The 24,985-nt window shown below is 38.5% G+C and overlaps 1 protein-coding gene across 4 annotated transcripts in view; it reads left to right on the top strand.

The window, feature by feature from the left end:
* DIP2C (disco interacting protein 2 homolog C) overlaps nucleotides 1-24,985 on the top strand; it is a 592,419-nt gene that overhangs the window by 505,112 nt on the left and 62,322 nt on the right. For all 4 annotated transcript variants that reach the window (XM_020990358.2, XM_078152493.1, XM_078152501.1 and 1 more), the window contains 5 exons: nucleotides 3,761-3,872; nucleotides 4,027-4,136; nucleotides 7,298-7,428; nucleotides 17,671-17,839; nucleotides 21,965-22,135. In XM_020990358.2, the coding sequence (XP_020846017.1) occupies nucleotides 3,761-3,872; nucleotides 4,027-4,136; nucleotides 7,298-7,428; nucleotides 17,671-17,839; nucleotides 21,965-22,135 (693 nt within the window). The remainder of the gene's footprint in view (nucleotides 1-3,760; nucleotides 3,873-4,026; nucleotides 4,137-7,297; nucleotides 7,429-17,670; nucleotides 17,840-21,964; nucleotides 22,136-24,985) is intronic.

Consider the following 24,985-nt stretch of genomic DNA (forward strand, 5'->3'; position numbering starts at 1 on the left):
GTAGAGTGGTGATGTGGAAGACAAGTTGCAAGGTTTGGAGAGAACAGAGAGGGGTGAGGGACTTTTTCCAAGGAGTTTGAAGGAAAAGGTGGCTACATGGAGGTAGGAGAATACAGAAAAGGCTTCTTTTCAGATTAGTGAGAATTGTTTGCAGGCAGATAGAAAGGAGACAAAGAATTCACAGAAGTTGAGATTGGGCAGGGACCTTGAGGGTCACTTAGCCCAAACCATTCATGAAAGGATTCTCAACTGTTTCCTGCCTGCTAAGTGGTCACCCAGCTTTTTGGTCAAAGATGTCTTAGGAGGGGGAACCTGTTACTTTTCTAAGCAGCCCATTCCACTTTGGGCATACTCTAATTGTTAGAAACTTTTTCTTGGCATTGAACCAAAAATTCTCTCTTTACAACTTCTGTTTGCTGCTCCTGGGTGTGCCTTCTGGAACCAGAGCAATCCTTCCTTCACAGAGTAGCCCTTCACCAACCTGGTTGCCATCCCCTAGATGTTCTCCAGATTATCAATGTCCTTCTTTAACAATGGTACCCAGCACTCAATCCAACACTCTGTGTGAGGGCTAACAGGGAAAGAGCACAATGGAACTTTTGCCTCTCTATTCCTGGAATCTGTGTCTCTCCTAATGAAGCCCGAGATCTCATTAGCTTTTTTAGGTTGTCATATCATACTGCTGTCACCCATGGGGCTTGCAGTCTATTAAAATCTCCAGATCTTTTTCAGTACAACTGCTGTCTACCCATGCCTCCCCCATCTTTTATTTGTGAAGCTGATTTTTGGTAGGCAAGGGTGACTACATTTATCCTTACTGAATTTCATCTTATTAGACACAGCTCAATGCTTTGGCCCGTCAAGGGCCTTTTCAATTCTGATTTTGCCATGTATCCACTGTGTTAGATATCCCTTCCAGCTATGTGTCAGAAGAGAAATTAAGGTACATGTCAGAGTGGAGTATATGGTTGCTGGAACCAATATTCTGAAAGAGACATTATAGAACAGACAGGGAGAGAGGCTAACCTAAGAAGACTAAGGATACCACTTCTTTGACCAGAGGGAAGGAGTAGACTATGGATGATAATGCCAAGTTTATAGGGATAGATTTGACAGAGCTTGTGTTTCATTGAAACAGGAAACTAAGTTATCTTTTATAAAAGTGTGTAGTGGAGATGCACTCAGGAGCTTGAAAATAGAGGGAAAATTCTGGAGTAGTCAGTCACTCTAGGAAATGAGATCATAAGTTGGTTACAGTACAAGGCTTGTCAAGTAGCACTGAGGGCCCAGCTGGACCCTCTGTGTCTGAGCCACACTGGGCATGATAACATGAGGAAACACTTCTTAAAGAAGTTTTCTCTGAGACTTCAATAGCATCTTGTTCACTTTGTCAGCTGTGGATAAATATTTCTGTCCAGATAGAAGGTAAGAGTTGAAGAAAGAGGGTATTTTTGGTATCTTTTGGAAGAGAAGCCAACAGGGCTTAATCAACAAATGCTTATGAAACTCCTACTATGTACAGGACCCTGTGCAAGGTGTTGGGTACACAGGTACAAAGAATGAAACAATCACAACACTGTCAAAGAGCTTAGATTCTTACGGGGGAGGGAGACCAAGTACATGTGAAAATATAGAGAGGATAGCATACAAGATAGCTGAATACAGGGAAGTTTAGGAGAAAGCATGGGGGCGGGATTGGAAAGATTTTATGTAGAAGATGGTACTTGAGGTATATCTAAAAAGAGGAGAGGTGGTGGTGAGGACACGGTACATTTCATACATGAGAGATGGCCAGAGAGAATACCGATGTAGCTGGCTCCCAGAGTACAGGAGGAAGAATAACATCCAGTGAAGTTGGAAAGATAGGTTGGGGCCAGGTTGTGTTGGGTTTTAAAAGAGGCAACCCGAGAGGCAATAAGAATCCAATAGAATTGATTGAGTAGGGGAATCACATGGTCAGATCTGCTCTTAAGGAAACATAGCTAAGCAGCTTTATCTCTTGGGCAAGGAAAACTATCTCAAATTTAAACAGCTTTTGGATAACCAAAAGAATAGTTACTGCCTGACAGGTGGAGATGACATTTAGAATAATATAGAGATAATAATAAAAAAAAAATAATAGCCCCTTCCTTCCCTGTGGGAGCAATTCATTCATATGTCCTTTTTAGAGTGTGAGTTGTCAGGTAGAATTCTGTTCAATTCAACAAACGTTTATTAAGCCCCCAGTATAAATCAGGCATTTTGCCAGGCCTGTGTTTACTAAGATAAGATGGAAACAGCCTCCACCCTCAAATATGTTACCAAGAGGATATAATGCAAAAACACATACAAAGTTATACAAAATGATTTTAAGAATGTAAAAGGGCATTAACACCTGAGGCCATTAAGAAAGGCATCTTGGAGGATTTGCTCCTGAGCTATGCTTTGAAGGAAATGATGGATTATAAATAAGAAGTAGAGGTGATGTTCCAGGGCAGCTAAGATAGAGTGCCAGGCCTGGAGTCAGGAAGACTCATCTTCCCAAGTTCAAATCCAGCCTCAGACACTTACCAGCTGTGTGACCCTGGGTAAGTCATTTAACCTTGTTTGCCTCAGTTTCCTCACTTGGAAAATGAGCTGGAAAAGAAAATGGCAAACCACTCCAGTAACTTTACCAAGAAAATGCCAAATGGGGTCACAGAGAGTTGGACATGACTGAAAGACGACTAAACAACAACGTGCTGTCCCAAGGAGAAAGAGGTTCCCATATTCTACATTGGCTCTGATCTTGATAGAGTGAGGAGTTCCCATGATGAGTTTCCTATCCATACTGTACCCTAACATGTTTACATTGGGTCTCCACTGGGAAGAAATTGCTCCCCTTAACCTATATCCATTAATAAGAGCTCTGGTTTGTTCATATTAGAAAATAAGACCTATCACTGAGAATGGAAAAAGCATTGCACTGGAGGACAAAGAGCCTGGTTTCAAATCCCCGGTCTGTTACTTACTCTTTGGGTGGCCTTAGACAAGTTACTTATCTCTGTTTCTTCGTCTCTAAATGGAAAGGGTCAGACTAGGTTATTTCAAAAGTGCCTTTTATCTCTAAAACCTATCATTATGTGGAGTGCACACACATATGTAAAAACACACACACACCATTGCTATATGTTATTCCAATAATATTTACCATTCTCTCTCTGTATCTTGCACATACTTACATTATACAAGTGTTTTCCATTAGGAGATGAGGTATTGGTTTTGTCCTTCTATTTTAGCACATATATAAGCACTTGATAAATGCTTATTGGTTGGTTGATAAATATAAAGGTGTGTGACCTTTCCACCACAACAATCCTAATATTTAGGTAATACAGTGCCTTACACATAAGAAATATTCATTAAATATTTGTTATTAGAGGCAGCTAGGTAATGTAGTGATTAGAGCACTGGACCTGGATTCAGGAAGACGTAAGTTCAAAGCCATTATCAGTCACTAGTAGCTGTGTGACCACAGGCAAGTCACTTAACTTCTATCTCAGTTTCCTCACCTGTAAAATGGGGTTGATAATAATAGCATCTATTTCACAGGGTTAGTGTTAGGATTACACATTAACAGATGCAAAGCCCTTGGCCAACCCTAAAGCACTATTTAAATGCTCACTATTATTAACTTTTCTTATTAATTTGATTTTTACTCATTCTGATATCGATCTAGATTTGACTTTATGTCCTTGGATATGCATGGTGCTAATTGCCTTGTCATTTTCCTGCTTCTTAGGTGAGTCGCTCTGCCTGTTTAATGACAACACAACTAATATGCAAATTGTTAAGATCCAGAGAGGCAGCAGCAGCAGTAGATGTCAGAACGTGGCCCCCCATACTGGATACAGGTAAGGATTGAAACCAGTCAAATCCATCAGTCCTCATTTACAGCGGACTGCTTAGATCACTTTTGATGCTGAAATACTCTATCTCTGAATCTCTTTTCTTTGAATGTTTCAAAATTTAAGCAAGACATGCTAAAGGTTCTGTTTTGGTCTCCAGATGATTTGCCAAAGAAGCGGCCTGCCCAAATCTACAAACCTTCTAACCCGGATACACTGGCTTACCTTGACTTCAGTGTATCCACAACTGGAATGCTAGCTGGAGTAAAGGTGAGAGTTTTATGTTCAGCACAACCTGCATGCCTCTCAAGGCTCATGAAGCTCTTGTGTTTGTTTAGGGGCCTAATGTTTCACATAGGATCATATACTACTGAGGGTCTATCGAAAGCTTACAAAGGGTTGTAAGTAAAGGAGAGGACAAATCTATGGTGCAGGCAGATAGAGCACTGGACCTGAAATCAGGAAGACTTCAGTTCAAATTCAGCTTTGGACACTTATTAACTGTGGGACTCTGAATAAGTCATGATGTCTCTCTACCTCAGTTTTCTCAATTGCAGTTATAAGGATAATAATGTTACCCAACATTGTCGTGATGATCAAATAAGTAATACTTCTAAAGCACTTTGCAAACCTTCAAGGGCTATATAAATGCCAACTATCATCAGTGGTAATTCAGTGAATTGTGTTCATATCTCCCCTAGAATCTAGCCATGTATAGTAAGTGCCTCATTAGAAGGTACTGTGATGCAATGGAGAGACCTTTTCCAACCCTTATTTCTCTCCTGTGTTCCAGGCTCACATTTCTAACTGTTAGTTTGATATATTATCTGTTATAAAATACCAAAAAACTTTGAATTCAAGGTGTGCCCAGTGGAACTAACCTATGATAACTAATGTGACTGGCAGAGTGAAAACCTCAAAATTGTCTCAACAGGAGAGAACATAAGGGAAGAACCAAAAAAAATCAACTTCAGTAAGAATGGATTAAGATAGAGTAAGCTTGGTTAATTAGCAGTTCATCTGGAAAAGTACTGGCCTGGGAATCAGAATTCATTTCACCCAAAACACTTGTCCCCTCTTTCCTATTTCTCTTCATAGTTGCTGTTGTTGTTATTCATTTATTTCAGTCATATTCAACTCTTTGTGACTCTGTTTTCTTGGCAAAAATACCGAGTGGTTTGCCATTCTCTTCTCCAGCTCATTTTACAGATGAGGAAACTGAGGCAAACAAGGTTAAGTGACTGAGACTGTATTTGAACTCAGATCTTCCTGACTCCAGGATTAGAACTTTATCCACTCTGCCCCCTAACTGCCCCTCTGTTGGTGATACCACTATTCTTCTAGTTCCTAAGGCTCAAAACTCTGGCATTCTCATTGATTCTTTCTTCTCTGTCAAGAGGGTGACATATATTATTGGTTTTATTTCTGAAATAGTCCTTTTACCCTTCCTTTCCTTTCCATTCCTACTACCCTCACACTAATTCAGTCCCTGATAACCTCTTAGTAGGACTATAATAATGGTCTCATAATTGGTTTCCCTATCTCTAGGTTCTTCTCATGGCATTCTGTCATTCACACTATTGTTAGCCTGGCATTCAAGGACTGCCACAACTTGGCTTCCACCTACATGTCCAACTTTATTTCACAATACTTTCACAAACTACACTAATAGCCAAATTGGACTGTGATCTATTCTCCAACCCTGTCACATCTTTCCCACTTCTATCATAGAACATTTTTACTTGAAGTCTTCCACGTTTGGAACAGACTTACTTTACATATTTGCCTGCTCATATCTTTTGCTTCTTCCTAGCCCCTCAAACTAAAGTGATCCCTCCCTTTCCAAATCTCCACATTTGACCTTTCCCATGTGCTTATCACATGCTAAACATTCTATTATTTAAGCTTTAATAGTTTAAAACTACACTAGGACTTTTGGGACACCCTGTATTATGGACAATTTATGTGAATGTCTTATTTTATCAGATGACAAGCTTCTTGAGGACAGAGGTTGTGACATTTTTTAACTTTACATTCCCAGTACCCAGTGCCTTCAACCATGTAGACATTTTAAAATGTTGAATAAAATTCTGCTTTCCATTTAACATCAGGCACATGCTTTAAATTCAGTAAACAATTACAGTCCTAATATTGCCCCTTTCTCTTTTGTTTTTCCTTCCATCTGGCTTGGCTGGGTAGATGGCCTCTTCCAAGAAAATTAATTGTTTTGAGTGTAAATTACAGTGTTTGTCTGCTATGCATAGAGCGTATCATATACTGATTGAGGCTCTTGTGGCAAGAATGTAATTATGGATTTGGCTGAGAATGAGTCCTCAGGTGCAACATTAATGGTGATGTTGGAAGCAGGGATCGTAAGATCCTTGACCCAGAACTTAGAAGGGGATGTCAAAGGCCATCTAGTCTAATCCCCTTTTTTAACTTCCATTTCATTTTCATTTTTTTTTCTTTAGAGGAGTAAATAAAAACATCACATTTGATATGACTTTGTAGATTATTCACATTTAGAGACTTTTAGAAATCTGCTTTATGGTTGCTCTTTCTACTTTGTACCACTAAAGCCTTTAATAAGCCTAAGAAAAATACCATCAACATGGTTCCATTATTCTGGAAGAGTGGACAGGTCATAGATGAAAAGGAAATTTGTTGATTGCTTATCAAAAAAAACCCAGATCTACAATACCTAAGAAATTTTTTAAATAATAAGACCAGATTGTTATCTTTACTCTGATTCTTGCTGTATAAAGTTTGTCAAAAGTTTGTTCAGATCTTTGGTCTTTGTATATTTAGCAATACCAAATATATAGGACTTAACAATTGACTAAGTGCTTTAAATCCCATTATCTCACACTAACACTATAAAATAGCCATCTTACAGAAGAAGAAATGGAGGCTGAGAGGGGGTAAATTGATTTTGCTTAAGGTGACAAGAGGTAGCAAAACACATTTCCGTACATTTCTCTCCCATTCCACCTTGATAAACAGAAGTTTTGAGGGGTGAAAAGAGACAATCGCTGTTCTACCCCCTTTCAGTCTGGTACACATTTAAAAGAAAAAACAAATTATGGGGGAAAAACTCTAAATCTAGGGGTCTTTCCACTTTGTCACACTGTCCCCTAAGGGAAAATGAAGTTATAGTGAAGGCTTCGTCTCTTATGCCCAACTGACATTCCCTTGGGTACCAGGACATATCTGTGTGTGGATGCCAGTTACATGATGCTGATGGCAAAGCACTGATTCACTAACCCATCAAGCAGGGATGTATTTCCAGATGTTATCATCTGATATAATAATAGCTCAGCCCCACTACTCCAGCACAGCCCCACACCAGCCCTTGGTGTCACTGTCCCAGGTGCTGAAAGGCCTCCTATTACTAGGCAGTGATTTTAGTTGATTGCTCTTTTGTCTTACAGATGTCCCATGCGGCCACTAGTGCCTTTTGCCGTTCTATTAAGCTGCAGTGTGAACTTTACCCCTCTAGAGAAGTGGCTATCTGTTTGGACCCCTACTGTGGGCTTGGGTTTGTCCTCTGGTGCCTCTGCAGGTAAGACTCCTCTGATTTCTAAGGAAAAACACAGGTACCCCTTTTCCTCTGGTACCCACCAGAGAAATTCCAGTTAGAACAATTACACAGTTTGAAAGAGCAAGCAGCCTAGAGTAACTGGAATATTTTAGAGATTTTTCTATAGCCCAGGGTGTTTTAGTGCCATGAATAATACATGATTTCATGGGAAGTAGCTTAAAACATTCAGGTTTTTAGAGAGTAGCCAAAGTACTCTTAGCTGTATGTAGGCCTTCTTGATGAGAAAATCAGAACAGCAGTTCTGATTTTATAAGGCTTTGCTGTCTTCATTGGTTTAAGTACCAACGAATCTCAAAACCCACAGAACAGATGTGGAACAACTTTTCTCCCCAGCAAACTTATAAGTCTGATGTTTTGCAAAATGAGCAGATGAGGCAAGGTCAAACTGCCAGGACTATTTTTGTATTTTTCTTGGTTTTAGTCACTATGGAAAACAAATATCACTGAATGGATTTTATATTGGGGGTACATGGTAGCTTTAAATTTTGCCCACCCTCTTCTTTTTTTTTTTTGAGTCCTACTCTTTTATTTTACACATGGCAGAAATAAGCCTCAGCAGGAGAGGTTAAGTGCTTTGCCCATAAACTCAGATAAGCAGTAGTAAACAGGAGAACCAAGATTCAAACTGAGCGCTTTTGGTTCTAAAGCTCATGCTTTTTTGACTATATTATGGTGCCTCTTAGAACACAGCAACATATTTTGCTCAAAAACTGTGACCTTGGGGCCAGTAGAAAGGTATAATAGTTATAGGTCCCTTTGTTCTCTAAAAGTCTCTGTAGAAATGGAACTTTAATGAAGTTACAAAAGAGTGGAGATTGGGACTTGAGCATCCCTGCTCTTCAATGCATGGCCCTGGAACATCTAGCCTTGAAATTTCTAAAACAATAGATTATTCAGAAGCATACAAGAATTTTTTGTCAGTGTTATCTCGCTATGCTTAGGCAAGATATGTATTATGCCAAAGACCCAACAGTGACTAAAATACACAGCAAGGAAACAGTAATTAGCAAATTTATGACCCACTTTCTGTTTATACTCTGTTACAAGGATTGATTTTTGGTTTCCTAGAATAAGCATTTCTACCTTGATCACTAGTCACATATTTACATATATGTATGTATGTATATCTATATAGAAAGATAGATTTCTTAAGTGTTCTTGAATATAATTCATTAATTCATTCAACTAACATTTATTAAGCACCTGTTGTATGCAAAGCACTGTGTCAGAAGAGATAAGAGATAGTCCTGGCTCTAGAAAACTAGACTTTAAAGAGTCAGTCTCCAACTTCTCCCTATCATTCTGCAAATGTCTTAGGTTTTTCATTTCCCAGGTAGGAAATAGGCAAGAGCTCTTATTTAAAGACTAAATCAGCCATCTCATAGCTGAGGTCATTCTCAAAGGTGCTGGTGGAATATCTTGTGCCTTGTCAGCTTCACTTAGTTTTTCCTAATGTTAGTTGCTCATGTTGAACCATCATGCTTTATATGAAAGCAGTCATTTAGTAAATGTTTGTGGAATTGAACTGAATCTAATAGCACTGGAAAAGAACCAAGGAAATGGAGCTAGAAGAGAAAATTCTGGAGTCCTGTGTAAATATTGGGGAGAAGGTAAAATAGAGTAATATGATCAGCTTTAGCTTTCAGCTAAGAAATTCAACTGAGGACTAATTAAGCATTTTTGATACCTAGCCCTGAAAACGTAACAATCTTTGATGTGAGAGGGTGACTATTTAAAATAGAACTGCTCCAAAGAGCATACAAGGCAATCCAATTAAGTCCATGGTTAAGCCTTTTTCACAAATGGATACTGAATAAAATTTTGTATTAGTAAAAATATTATGTTCCAATTCTCGTAACTAGCTCAGAAATGATAAGAGGTATAATGTCTCCCGGTGCATAATTATGATTTATGAGATACATAAAGCATATGCTTGTTAGACCTTGTCCCTATTACCTTGGTATATGATCCCATTTTCAACCCAGAAATTGTTCTCTTATTATCCTTTCAACAGAAGTAAATTTTCTATTATTCCAATTTGTTGCTGCTTAATAATGCTGCCTTAGGGCTTGAGTCTGAGTTAACACACCAGCTTGCAGTCTTCTGAAAGGGTCTCATTCAAAGTCACAATGAGGTATCGATTTCTAGGCTGGTCCTGGAGCTATTCTAGCACTTTACTTGAGTTCTATACATGATATACAAAGTAAGATTGAGAAAATTGTGGCCTCCTTCAGAGAAACTCCATAGCAGCTTACACACACACAACTTGCTGAAATCAGAAGTCACCCCTTCTTGGTCTTTGTAATTTTGCAGAGTGTCAGATTCCTAACATTGTAGAAAGGGGATATGCATTTGTCTATGTCCAGCTCCATGAGGATTCATTATGTATTTGCCTTCTAACAGCATTATTAAAGATCCTTGCCCAAAACCAGGACAAGGGTCTGAATTCAGTAATTAGCATTCTAGATGTGATCCTGGTAGAAGACAGTTTATTATCCTTCTATATCTCCCTTCTGTGAGAAAGGTAGTGACCATGTTGGAATGTGAGTCAGGTATAGGAACTGGCAGGCATCCACTAAAGGCCAACAACAGCTTTCACAAGGGGAAAAATAAATGGGTGTGGTGATCACTGTTAGAACCACTAGTGTGTGTTCATTTAGGACAGGAAAGGGGGGAAGGGGGAGACAAGGGAAAGATTGGAAGTAGAAAAGACCTGGTACAGTGTGCGTGACCCCAAGAGCAGAGGTAACACCATGGTGGCATTAAGCCTCCTGTGTATGATATGATGCAAGCTAAGGAGGATTTTTGCTTTCTAAGGCTATAAGCGATTCAGACTCTAAAAAGAATTTTGGGAATTCTACCACATGTGAAAAGATGGTTGCTTCTGAAGTTTAAAAAAAATTTTCTTTACAAAGCCAGGGTCATAGGCAAGTTGGTAAATGTGTTAGTTCCCCAAATGAAGAGGAAGGACTGATTATAAAGCCTGTCCCAGCCTTTCTTTGAGTCCTCTGTATAGCAGAGTTTATTACTGAAAAACTCAGAGTCCAGTAATCTCAGAATTCAAAGAAACATCAGAGGATATCTGTTCTAAACAGAAAACCTATTCTCCTTTGATACAACTCTCTTAGAAAGATTGTCCTTATTAGGATCACAAATCTGTCTGTAACATCTCTCAATTTTTCTAGTTCTGCCCTCTGAGTCCAAGCAAAACAACTCTCATCCCTTTTTTACAAATGGTCCTTCAACTTAAAAACTCAGGTTTTTACAAACTTTAATGTTTAAAACTGCTAATATTCTCCATTGTTCTACACACAGAAACACCCCAACAAGTCATTTCCTCTCAGGCTATACTCCCCCAGTTTCTTACCCTTGATCCTCAGAACAGTGACCTTAAGAAACCGAGCTCTCAGAACTCTCCATGTAACCTGACTTAGGCTAGACTGCAGCAGGATTGTCACCTTGCTCTTTCTGAACATCATACTTCTCTTAATGTGGCCTATTCACCTTAGCTCTGGGGGCTGTTGGGTTACATTTTCAACTCTTATTGTACTTCCAGTCCACTAAGTCTCCCAGGTATTTTCAAACACAAATAGCTTCCTGGTCATGGCTTGTCCATTCTATACTTGTGCAATTAATGTTTTGCACCTAAGTATAGTGCTTTACATTTGTTCTTATTTAATTCATCTTATTAAATTGGGTCTTCTGTCATAGCCTGATGAGATCCTTTTTTTGGAATCTGATTCTTTTATATAGTATATTAATTAATTATATAGTATATTACTGTATCCATCACTGCTTTGAGTCATTGCCATATTTAATAAGCTTGTCATCTATTCTTTTATCCAAGTCATTGTGAAAAATTATTTTAAAACAAAACAAAGTTAGGAAGGACAGATCCCTGTCACGCTACTAAATACAGTGAGTTGTGCAGGAAACAGAGCATCAGGCTTGGATTCAGGAAGACCTGAATCCAAATCTGGCTTCATATACTAATGAGTTGTGTGATCCTGGGCAAGTCACTTAACCTGTCTGCTGCTGTTTGCTTAACTGTAAAATGGTGATAATAATAGTACCTACCTCGCATGGGTGTTGGGAGGATCAAGTGATATAGGTAATAATAATATGTATAAAGTGTTTAGCACAATGCCTGGCATATGGTAGGGCTGGCTATATCAGTGCTTATTCTCCCCTCACCCCCAAAATGTGTGAGCTACTGGGCTAGGTGATTCAAAGATAAAATAGAAACAGTCACTGTCCTGTAAGAGCTTACATGCTACTGGGAGGGTGGAATGAGAGAGAGAAGGAAGGCAACATATACACTAATAAGTGTTGAAGGGAAGAAGTAAAGAAAGAAACGTCCATTTATCAAGAATCTATTAGTGCCAGATACCGTGCCAAGTGTTTTACAAATATCGTCTCATTTGATACTCAGAACAATCCTGGGAGGTAGACGCTATTATTATCCCCATTTTACAGCTGAGGATCCTGAGGCAGACAGGTTAAATGATTTCTCCAGGGTCACACAACTGGTAGCTGAGGCCATATTTGAACTCAGGTCTTTCTGACCTCAGGTCCACTATGCCACCTAGCTTCTGCCTCTAGCATGTGAAAAGTTAAACAGGGAGATAGTACTAACATGGGGTGGCATGAAAGGTTTCACAGAGGAAATGTCATCTAAGCTGGGTCTTAAAAGAAGACAGACATTGTGAGAGGTAGAGCTGAGGAGACTGTGATATTCCAGGGTAGGAACTGAGTATATAAGAGGCATGAGGTATCAAATTCACGTAGCAACTAGTAGCCTCCAGAATCTGGTTGGAATGTAGTTTTTGAAGAGAAGTAGTAGAGGGGCAGCTAGGTGGTACAGTGGGTAGAATACCTGCCCTGAAGTCAAAACGACTTGAGTTCAAATCCGGCCTCAGACCAAACACTTGATACTTACTAGCTGTGTGACCCTGGATATGTCACTTAACCCCAATTGCCTAAAAAGAGAGAAAGAGAGAGAGAGAGAGAGAGAGAGAGAGAGAGAGAGAGAGAGAGAGAGAGAGAGAGAGAGAGAGAGAGAGAGAGAGAGAGAGAGATAGTAGAAAATAAAGATAGGAAGGGAGATGAGAGCTAGATTGTAGAAGGTTTTCAATCCAAAGCTAAGGAGTTTATATTTTATACTATAGGCAATGGGAAGCCAATGGAAGTCTAGGAAATAACATGGTCAGTTGTGTGCCTTTGGAAGAGTATTTTGGCAACTGAATTGGAAAGGGGAGAGACTGGAAGCAATAAGGCCAATTTGCAGACTATTATAGAAATGCAAGCTACAGGTAATTAGTGCCTCAGCCAGGTTGTTAATGTGTTAGTGAAGAGAAAGGGACAGATGCTATGCTATGAAGCATGACAATTGATATGTATATGGGGTTAAGGGAAAAAGAAAGAGTCAGGGAAGACTCCAAGGTTACCTGGGTGCTAGAGAGGAGTCAAGTCCACAAATGCAGCCTTTTAGAGGAGAAGAGTAGGTTGTGAAAAGGGAAATAATGGGTTCCTTTTTGGTCATTCAATTTGAGATGCCAAGGAACACCCCCCAGAGAGGAAATATCTACCAGGCAGTTATCAATGTGTAACTAGAAAATATTATGACAGATTATGGATGGCTGTCTAGGTTTGGGAGTCATTGATGGAGAGATAACACTTGAACCTATGAGAATGGATGATCTCCAAGGGATAGTTTCTAGAGACAAAAGAGAAGAGAAGGTTCAGTTCAGAGCACTGGGGAAACACGCGTGTCAGGGGAAAAAGATCCAATAAATGAGACGAAAAATATCAGTCAGCCAAGTGGTGAACCAGGAGAAAGCAGTGTCATGGCAGCCAATGGAGAAAAAAGGATCTCAGTTGAAGAGGCTGGCAGTATCAAAAGCTTCACAGGTCAAAAAATATTGACTAAGGAAAAGACCATCAGATTTAGCAGTTAAACAATCACTTATCTTGGATTTCAATTTCCTGTCCACCATTTTTATTCTGTCCTTCCCAATCTGAAGAGCATTCTCCACAGAATGCAAAATAAAGACTTGAGTAGTTCTTTTTTTTTTTTTTGCGATTATCCTATCCATTTTCAGTCATGGTCCTGCGCTTTGTTCGGTCTTCCTCTTGCCCCAGTAGAATAACTAAAATAGCCCTTATTGTTCTTGTCATTCATCATTAGTTCCGGCTCATTCTGAGCTTTGGAATTCTGTTTTTTACTATTCTTCTAGGACCATGATACTCTTCTATCCCCCCTCAGTTGCCTAGTCTTGATTCTCTAATCTCCATGTCTTTGTGAGTGAATTCACTGAACATCCGTATCTGTCTTTTCTCCCTTATTGTAATCATTTGTGTTCGTTTAGTCAGAATTTCATTCTTGAGCTTCTCTCATCCCTCCTGAGTCAATTTTCCCCATAGAATTTTATGTGAGGGGTTCCTGACTACTCTTCCTCTGAATTTTTCAGAAGTGTTAGTAACAGCAAAAGCTCAATGGAGATTTAAGGCTTAATAGTTCCATTAACCTAGTTACTATTGACAGTCAGCACACTTTGGGTGCAGCGCTCACTTTCAGTTTATTTTCAGTGAAAGCCAGATAACCACTTTCTCTAAACTGGTATATGTTAGAATTTCACTTGATTTCATCTAAGTCCTTTTGATTTTAATGCAAACTCTTATTTGTTGGGCACTTTGTAGTTCTGAAAGTATTTTCACATCCATTATCTTATATGAGTGTCCTAACAAGTGCCTGACACAGTGAGCTCTGAATAAATGCTTCTTGACTGACAACAGCCCTGTGCAGTAGACCAGATAGGAAACTGAGATGAAAAAGATGGTTGTGACTTGCTTAGAACCACGCAGAGAACCAATTCTCCTCATTCTTAGCCTGGTGCTTCTACTATTCCACGTAACTAGCATTAAGCTATGTTCTCCAGTTGACAGAGAAGACAACAGTGGCCAGGAGGAAGGAGGGGATGGTGTGCTTCCCGAGCCCACTGTGAAGTCTCAGTTTTGTTTCTGACATGAACACCTCTTTGCCTACTGAGAAACCATGATGCAACAAATTATGCACTGTCATTTCACCACAGATTCAAGTGGGAGGAAAAAAATAAGCTGTTTGTTTCCAAACAAGTATCCTTGCCAGCTAAGCAAGTGTGACAAGAAGGGATATTTCACAAAAGCAAGTGCAAGTTTAATGATGGGTACATACTCAACTAAAATGCAGTTAATAATATTTAGTACTTTTCATCTTCCAAGTACTTTTTAAGCTATGACTAATCCTCCGAGCACCCCCTGTGGCTAGGTAAGTTTAGTTGGGTCCAGGGAGAAAGTCATCATTAGAGCTGAGTTAAAGACCCTAACTATCCCTAGATTCCTATTCTTCTCTTAGATCACCCCTTTTTCACAGAGGTAATCCAATTTAATGCTTGATTTATGGGAAAGGCTTTCTAATTCCCAATCCAGTTTAGGCTGAGAGTCCAAAGTGCCTTGTATTGCCTGCAAACTATCTGTACAAACCACAAAACATCCTCCTTTGGCAGGGAGAAATAAATTTAGGGTAGAAGGAGAGATTTTAAATCCATTTAATGTGTAGATATTCTAAATTTTCTTTAAATGAGTAAGTCACAAAAAGCCCTTTGCTGACCCAGGAGATGCAAAAGATCTCTTAGTTCCATATATGTTACCTGAAGCATCCATCTCAGGATCCTCCTCTGTCCTTCTCAGTTCTTCTCTTTCACTTTCCCCAAATTATCAACAAGGTTCTAATTCAGTATGTTATTTTCCATTTGGAAAAAGGTTTCTTGTAATTGTTGTTGTTTTAAAGAAGTAGAATTTTAAAACAAGTCCACTGAGAACAGGCTTTTGTAGGGATTAAAGTGGGACCCACAGCAGAGCTCAGCCAACAGCAACTGTCATTTAACCATGAAGGCAAACAGAATACAATTGCTTCACAAACCGCATGTGGGAAAACAGGATATGCTTTTATTATAAAGAGCTTGTTTACATGTAATAACAGGATTAGTTTTGCAACATTTATTTCTGTTCCCTTTAGACAGAAATTACTTCCTTAAATGACAAACATTTCATTCACCTTAATATATTTAAAAGGAATTTAGAGATATAGTCAATTACTGCTTATAGGCTAGGCTTTGACTAAATATGTATTTGTTGCAGACGTTCATCAAAGATACAAATCACCTTGTTCAATTGGATGCCAGGGAGTTAGGAAGGAAGGAGAGTTGCTTTTAATTTTTTCTTTTCCTAATTTCTTACATTTCAGAAGTTGTCCAAACACTGTAATTTCTGATTTATGGTCTTCTCAGTTATTTCTCTTTTGTACCTTGAATAGCCTTTTAAAGGAAGACTTAGTTTCAACAAAATATATATTCTACTATTAAAATAAAAGATACCTAAAATTTGTCTTTGGTTGCTTTCACATAGCCTCTGCAAGTAGTGGCTACTTTAGAGGTCTTGAAATACACCAGAGCAATATCTGAATTTTTTTTCCTCATCTCAATAGTAAATGAAGGGAGAGCAATTTAATCAATGAAATCATAGGTCTAGTCCCTCCATCTATAATAGGTTAAAAGTACTGAGCAAGGTGCTGAGTGTCATTCAAGGACAAATAAGGATGTGTATGTGTGTGTGTGTGTGTGTGTGTGTGTGTGTGTGTGTGTGTGTGATTAGACAATTTTTAGATTATAGAATAATCAATGAAGCAAGATGTAGTGGAAAGAGCATTAGATTTGGCTCAAATGACAGCTTGAATTCCAACCTCTGCCACTTATTACCTATGTGGCAGCTTGGCTGGATCGCTTCATTTCTGTGGGCCAAGGGTAGTTCAAAAGACCAATGGATGGGGATCTACATCTCAGTTTGAATCCTACAACATGTGACATTTACCTTTAAAATGAATGAATGAATGAATGATGAATGAATGAATGAATGAATTTTTGTTGGCCAGATGCATTCACCAAATGCTTTCTGATCAGTTTTTTTTTCTCTTGGATGAGATTCTAAAAGCTAGAAAGTCTAGATCATACTGTGATAAAATTGGGTATTGCACACTGACATTTAATGATGCCATACACTGTTACTACCTTAACCCCTGAAACTCTTTATAACAGGAAACTACCTCTTAAGTAACCCTTAGCAAAGGAAAAAAATGTGTCTGCCTGCCTGGGACAATTGGAAGAAGGTGGTTGACTTGAGATGATTTTGTCATAATGAAAAGAAGCTGTTGACATTAGGACATGATGTCCCAGAAACCTTGTAAAAAGTATAGTTTGAGCAAACGTGGAGCCTCATTTGGTGACAACTAATGCCTATTTCTTTGTGCTGGGGGTGCAGTAGGTAGTCCAGACTTCTTAAACATAATCAGTGCCTGTATATTTTCTTTCATTTCTCAAAACTTGTTTTTTGGAGTGCAAGTCTGGGTCTCACTCCTTGATCCTTCTTAGCTAGCTTGTTTGCTGTAGTTTGGGGAAAGAGGAAAAATCAACCCTTCAAAAGTAGACTTAAAAATAATTGGCAATTTTCCATCTCCCCAATATTTTTAGCATTTTTTGCTGGTACCATAGACACCACCAAATGTGAGAGTTCCACCAAAATGACATCCTTCCTGCTCCAATAAGACTGGTTTGCAGAGATAATAAAGCAGGTTCAGAAGATGAGAAGCCAAATAGCATATTAGTTTTTAAATAAAGGTACATCATGACAATACCTGACCTGTAAACCTTCAAAGGGGTTTCAGAAACATCATCATATGCAATTGTCTGTGGGGTGTCCAGGGAAGATGCTTTTCTTCCCATTTTACAGTTGAGGAAATCAAAGCATATAGGTTGAATGATTTATTCAGGATTACATAGAGTTAGCCATAGGTCTGAGACTGGACTCTGGGTATCAGATGATGACACTCCTTTCAGTTTGCCTTTGAGCTGTCTACAGATTTTCACTTTATTTTTCTTTTTGTGCAGCCTAACTAATATGAAAATGTGTTTGCATGACTTCACATGTATAAATGTGTTAAAATATTGCTTGCCTTCTCAATGGATGAAGGTTGCACTGGAGGGAGGGAGAGAGAGAGTTTGGAATTCAAAATTTAAAAATGAATGTTTAAAAATATTTTTTTTAAAACTAAAAGAAAACCATCTATAGAGAATTGGCCCTCTCCTGACCAGTAGTCTTCTGTTTTTACAGCGTTTATTCAGGACACCAGTCTATTCTGATCCCTCCCTCAGAGCTAGAGACTAATCCTGCTCTATGGCTTCTTGCTGTGAGTCAGTATAAAGTCCGAGACACTTTCTGTTCCTACTCAGTCATGGAGCTTTGCACCAAGGGACTAGGCTCACAGACAGAATCACTGAAGGTAAGCAATCCCACCTCTTTTTTTCAGAAGAGGCAGGCCCTTTCAGCAGCACCAGGGTATCTTTTGCCTGTTTACCCTTTTGACAGGGAACATTCCTGATTGCAGTCATTGAAGGAGAGAAATTATATTTATGGAAGAACTTGGAAATTTCTTGGTAAAACTAACAGGAGTCTTCATAAAAGCCAGAATACCATCACTTGCTGCTTCCAAGACCATTTTCACAGAAGATATTAGAAATACTCATCTTTGAGGACCACCTAAGCTTTTTTTTCCCCAAATTTCTCTCACCTCACTGCCACAAAGTAGACTTAAGGGCTGGATGGCCGATCCCTGGATCTGTGAAATACTCAGAATCATGGCTTCATTTCTTCATTATAACTTCTGAAAGCTTGAGGTGTGCCTTTGCTTCATGTGAGTGAATGATGTCAGGCATCATGGACAGAGAGCCAGCCTTGAAACCAGGGAGAACCGGAGTGAAGTTCCACCTTTGACGCATGCTGGCTATGGAGACTCTGGACAAGTCCCATAACTACTCTACTTTATGCTCTAGGCAATTTTTTTTTTTAGTACCATGAAGTGCCAAGAAAGTACTGACTTGAATTGGTATGGGAAGTTTCTTTGCCCAAGAGTTCATCGTATCAGTGAGATCACAACTAGTCCTTCTGTCCATAGTATGTGAAAAGTTCTGAGCAAGGTACTGAGTGGCATACAATGTCAAATAAGGACTCTCATTACTTATAGTCTGGAAGGGGGGAAACAGTCTAGAAGGAGAGAGAGAGAAAATTCATTTGCAAATTAATTGTGTGTATCATGTGAAAGTATAAGAGAGATGCAAAATGTCATGAGATCAGGAGTGAAGGATCCTTTCTAGCACATGGGATCAAGAAAGACTATGTGGAGGAGATGGCATTTGAAGGATGGGTAGGATTTCATTTGGTAAAGGTTTAAAGGAAGGAGAAATATAGTTCTCTTTAAGGATTTATAGGATTTACATCTGGAGTGTGTATAGATAGATGTGAAGAGACTAATATTTCAAAGAATACTAATGATTATTTCTTAAATTTCACTGGGCTTCACTTAAAGAATCAAAGAAGGCGATTTGTTCAATTTCCATTTTATCTTTAACATGAAGTGAGAATACCATTTTTTTCATTTAATCCAAAGACACCCTAGTTACTTTATATTGTCATGGAAAATTCAAATATCAACTTGTTTCAAATATCTATTATAAAATACATGTTAAGTTTTTCATTATCATATCTAAATTCAGTAATCTAGAGTTTACACCCCTGAAGTCAGCCATATTTGGGGGCATTTTTAAAAACAGGGTGAACCTTCAGAGTTTGAAATTCTCGTGTCTATATGCCCTCCCCACAGCTATTCCGTGAAACCAAGAATAGTCATAGAACACAGAGATAAAATCCAGAACACTGAATAACTGAACTGAGAAATGATGTCTTTTGATTAACTTATTTTTAAATATGGAACTAGTTAGGCGTAAATGGTAACTATATTATAGCTTAAAGCTCTTCACATGTTATATCTAATTGCTCACATCTGGACAGTGTCTAATATTAGTAGAAGTAACTGATAAACATGCATTATTAAACTAAAATAGTAGAGGCAAGAATGCACTTTCCATTAGGTAATGGTGCCTTTCATTCTACTGATCTTGTTAATTAAAATGTCCACACAAGTGAGTCCTTTCTGACATTTCTAGTGTATATTATGTATTCCCTTGGTTTTGTCTTAAGCATCATTCATGATAGAAACATGTGTTTCACATAACTATAGGTTATATAGTGTACATGCATGTATACATGTGTGTGTATATAAACACAATACCATGTGGTTTATATGTGTATGCATAGAGAGAATATTATTGGTATATACATACTTATCTAACCTTATTAGTCCATTGCCCCCCAGAATTACATATGGACAGAACAGAGAAATAAAATATCAAATTATGTAAAGAATTTTACACTTTATATACACACATATGCAGATATACATATGTATAGGTGTGTGTTATGTGTGTAACATGCATATTACATGTATAATACATGTTATATGTGGATACATATATACAAATGTATGTACATGGATAAACAAAACATATTTACATACCCTATATTGATTCTATATTTCAGAGAGCTGTATTGTATATATATGAAGCAGCATGGTATGGTGCATTAGACCTGGCTCGAGAGTCATAAAGACCTGGGTCCTTCTGACACATACTAGTTGGGTGACATGGGGTATATCACTTAACCTCTCAAGGGCCCCTCAGACAACTCTCTAAGACCTAGTTACAGTGCTCATCGACTTGAAATTCCTCCAACCAATCAAATCACAGGTCCAGAACAAATCAAAAACCACATACGTATATACTGTGTTATGTAATAATTGGTACATGGTATAGTATGATATGACATATATGGAGTGGGGAGGGAGCATATAATCTACTTCCTTTCACTTCTGAGGCCATCAATATGAGTACTTTCTGCACTGACACTAAGTATAACACTTCTGTGGATGACTTTATGACTACTATAGCCAAAAGAGCTGATTATTCGGTTGCCAGTTTTCCAGTCACAAGCCTTCTCACACTTAGCTGGTCCTAACACAGCTGACCAGGGGCATAGTCTATGGGAGTCTCAGAGTCGAGGCCTTTCTAATTTGGCAAGACCTGCCTGAGTTTGTACTGAAATAAATGGCCCAGACTTCAGATAACCACTGTCACTTCCATGAGACAGTGAAGCACCAAGCTAAGACCTTAGTAAAGCAGAGTGCATTGTCTGGTTATATAAAAACAGATTTCTCTGTCAAGCCTAATGTTCAGTGTAAGACCAAGGAGATACACATTCGAAAACAACAGTACCAGGAGAGATTTACGTTGTCACAAAAGCCACAGGGTTACATTAGTTACTTCTCAGAGTTGCTGTGTGGAAATTGCTTTCCAAACTATAAACTATCACATAAATATGTGTTAGCATTATAATAGTTTAATATAGCAAGTAAAAACAATGCAGGCAGACATATTTACACCTGTTCGTGTCCACATTATCTTGAATTCTCTTTGCTCCCGTCAGAAGTGCATTTGTTAGCAATGATAGAAGGGAAAGAATTAGACTGACTTTGTTTGAGGAGTTCTCTTCTCTTTGTCTCTCATTTTCATACCAGCAGACAACATACGTCAGTGCCCGTGGTCATTCCTCTTTGGGATGCCATCCAAAAACTTTGTTTACTCTCAATGTGAGCTGTGCCAACCATTACCACCGAAAGTGTTTTGCTTGGCTCATTCGAATTCCTCCTCCTCTGATTTCTGGTGTTTTTGCTCACTGGACCTCATCCAATGCAGAAATATTCTACCATAAAACTATAAAGTGATTAATCACTGGGAATATATCATAGGGTATTTCAAGGGTCACAGGACATAAAATGCATGATCTGTCTTTATGAAGTCATTGGAAATGTCTGGTTTCCTATTTACATCCAGTGGGTTGGGATTTTTTTGCATTTCTCTCTTGTACATGCTCAGAAATGCCCGCACAGACTCACACTTGTAAGGACTCACACACAAACATTTCGTCAGACTTCTTTTCCTGTTTTTTTTTTTTTGCCAGTCTTGAATTACCTTCCCACAAGCATTCATTTTTGTCTATCTCACTTGCTGTTCTGGTGACCTTGCAGTTATTCAGAAAAGGTGTTTGGTGTTACTACTTCAGAGAGGCAGCCCAGGGTAGGGACAAAGGGCTGGTCTTGGAGTCAAGGAGAACTCCATTCAAGTCTTGCCTCTTGACACTTACTAGCTGTGTGATTATAGACAAGTCACTTAACCTTTCTGAGCCTGGTCTGCTTTGATGGAGAGGGTGCCCACATCAATGATACCCCAGTTTTTATATCATCTTTTCAGTTCCAAATGTCAGCATAGATGTTTTAAACAGGTAGTCAGTTCAGTCCTAAAGCAACCCATGAAAAGCACAACACTAGATGACCATATGGCACTGGGTCTTTGCTATATTCTTTGGTCACTGCAAAGTAATGGGATCTATGGTTTTACGTGGAAATACACAAGTGTGAGATTGCCTTATCAATCAATGCCATTGTTATCATTCCCAGGCAAGAGGACTGGACTTGTCCCGCGTACGGACGTGTGTGGTCGTGGCAGAAGAACGCCCTCGAATCGCCCTCACACAGTCGTTTTCAAAATTATTTAAAGATCTGGGTCTCCATCCACGAGCTGTTAGTACATCATTTGGCTGTAGAGTTAACTTGGCGATCTGCTTACAGGTGAGTTTCCCTAATATTGTTAGGTGCTGGAATCAAGGAAGTGACAAGTAGATGCTTAAGTGTACACCACAGATCTGAAGAGGTTTTTTTCTTTTTCTGGGTAGGATGCTTAGTTAGGATTTTTGTCATCTTTTCAGCAAATGCATGTGGTTGGTACACAGATGTTGACTTTATTACTTTTATTACAGTTTCACATTTGTCAGTAACCATTATTCATAATGGGTATTCTTAGCATTTACCCAATCCTAAAATCTTTTAACTTTAGTAACAAGCATGGCAGTTTGTCACAGCTTCTGCTGTCTGTTTTTCTAAAGATTAGACACTTGGAATAATGTATGAATGCATCCTGTATCCCTGTCTCTTTAAAGGTTTGGTGTGATGTAACCAGGGAAATAATTGCTTTTTGAAGAACTAAGTCACTTGAAGCAGGTTCAAATATCTCCTGTTGTATTGACAGCACTTAAATCACAATCTCAGTTTAATTTCCTTGCCTTAGTTAAGAAAGACAGATCCCTGAGATAACCATTTATTAGCCTTTCAAATCTGCCAAACAAAATCTGATTTATTTTCTGCTTCATTAGTGCCCCTTCCAACCATATTTATAATCTCTGCCTTGCCTTAAGCTCTTGTTTTGTAAAAGGACACCCCAGCCCATGGAAAAGCTCAAACTTCTTCCCAGAGTTAAGACCAACTAAATTTTTTTTTAAAAAGAGGGTAAAGATGTTTCATCTTTCCATAAAGTCCTTTACAACTAAATCCCTTGAACTTGCCCTTAGAGTATGGAGCTATAAAGCTCATCCTTTCTACGGCATTTTAAGAAGAAAAACCATATGTTGACTTGTATCACTCTCATTCATTACTCTAATCCTATACTATGCCTCTTCAATTCACACTCCCCCCAGGGAAATGGGTGAATTTGTTTTGTTTACTTTTTCCTACTCATTAACAAAAGAATAATTTTTTTTAATTTCGTGGGATGGGAAGAGAGGAGATACTGATAGAGTTGCCTCCCCTCAAAAAAATCAAAGCAAAGAGGGTTTTGGAAGCATTTTTTTAATGCAAAGAAAAAGAAGGCAGAAGGAAATACAGACAAGCAGGACAACTTTGAAAGCAACATGTTAAAATTTTTTGTATACCTTTTAAAAAAAAGCACACACAACAGATTTAGATTTTCCATATGTGATTGTAATTTTCTATTCTGCCCTCTGTGTGGAAATGTTTTTTTTCCTCTCTCTTTTTCTCCCTCTGCCTTTCTTTTGGTGTTTAAGTTCAGAATTAAAAAAAAACAAACACAACTAAATGTAATTTTAAAAAAGAAATGTCCAGAAGAGAGTCTTGCAAGTATTTTCCCCATTTCTACTTACTCTATTCCTCTCTTCCCTCATCTTCAATCAGTTATTCTCCCCATTTCTACTTTCTTTCTTTCCTCCCATTTCCAGTCAGTCTCCTATTACTGCTATTCTGTCCAGGCATCCAGCCCTCTCATTGCCTTTCTCGTGCCTTCATCATTCTGACTCAGTCTCAAATTCAGCAACTGCCCCAAACAGTAATAATATCTTCCTTCCCCAGAGAGTAACTGGGACTCCCTAAGTGAGACTATGAGAAAAAATTAGGCAGTAACTTGGCAACAAAAGCATATTTATTCTATTTCTGCCTCAGCTGCCACTTTGAAGTGCTATGGGAAGTCCTTTCACAAAAGCAAAACAAAACAGATTGCAAAAGAAAGCAGAATATTTAACACTTGTCATCTTTGACATGATTGGTAGGCATTAACCAATTAAGGTCCACAAACACACTTATGAGGTAGGAATTCGATTTTGTACTGAAACTCCAAATGGAAGAAACTGAGTTGGAGAGTCACTTAAATTCAGAGGTGATTATTAGCTTTCCAGAAATGTTCTTTGAGTGTGCATAATTCCCAAGTATATAAGACTAGACTCCCTCAAGTAGCAAGCTCCTTCAACTATAAAAAGAAGTGTTTGAAATTGTAACAAGAAAAAATACAACTTTTCAGGAACATAGTTGGCATGTAAAGAGAAATATACCCACACACTGCATTTCCTCAGAAATGAAATGTATCATGAGCTGCCACACCAAATGAAGCAGAAGTCGTAATTCACTGGTCATCTTGGAATTGTCTATCACCACTTTGAAGAGTTTTCATGCAACAATAATGACCCGAACCTCTTGTTTTAAGGGGGAAAGGAAGTTCGTGTTTACAGATTTCCTTTATAACTTACATGGATTTCATGAGATCCAGATTGCTTGAACTCATACATTCCCAGTACTCACCATGATACAGCAGCAAATGATGAACTCCCTTTAATCTGATAGTTTTCTGTATCATGAAAGCAATGAAAGTGATGAAAGTGATCCTAAAAAAAGGGGTGTTTTTAAAAAAAAATAAATTTTTGAACAGGAGAAAAAAATACCTCTTCCTCTTGCCTGTGTGTGGCACCGTCTACATAATCAAAAATTTCAAGAGCCCAACTTGCTAGTGTAAGGTCAGATTGAACAAGGTGGCATACTTAAAGAGTATCCATTCAATTAAATGAGGTCCTGTAGATGAGCAAATAGCTGTCAGATCATGAAGCTGAGCAAAGACTAAGTCCCTGCCTAAGAAAGCTTTATGTATGATGTGAGCAGGGATAGATTTCTTAAGGAGCTCTAACATTCTGCAGCCTAGAGAGGTAACTTGATTACTTCTCCTTGCCAATGACTTATTACGCTAACTCACAATGTCCCCAAAGTAGTTTTTTTAAAAAGCATTTTAAACTTTTAAGCTTTAGCACAAGGAATCAGACTTTCTACTCTAGTCATCAATCTTCCACTGAATCTCTTTTAGAAAGA

The sequence above is a fragment of the Phascolarctos cinereus genome, unplaced genomic scaffold (assembly GCF_003287225.1).
Source record: "Phascolarctos cinereus isolate Bilbo 61053 unplaced genomic scaffold, phaCin_HiC Scaffold_1;HRSCAF=81, whole genome shotgun sequence".
Classification (NCBI taxonomy): Eukaryota; Metazoa; Chordata; class Mammalia; order Diprotodontia; family Phascolarctidae; genus Phascolarctos; species Phascolarctos cinereus.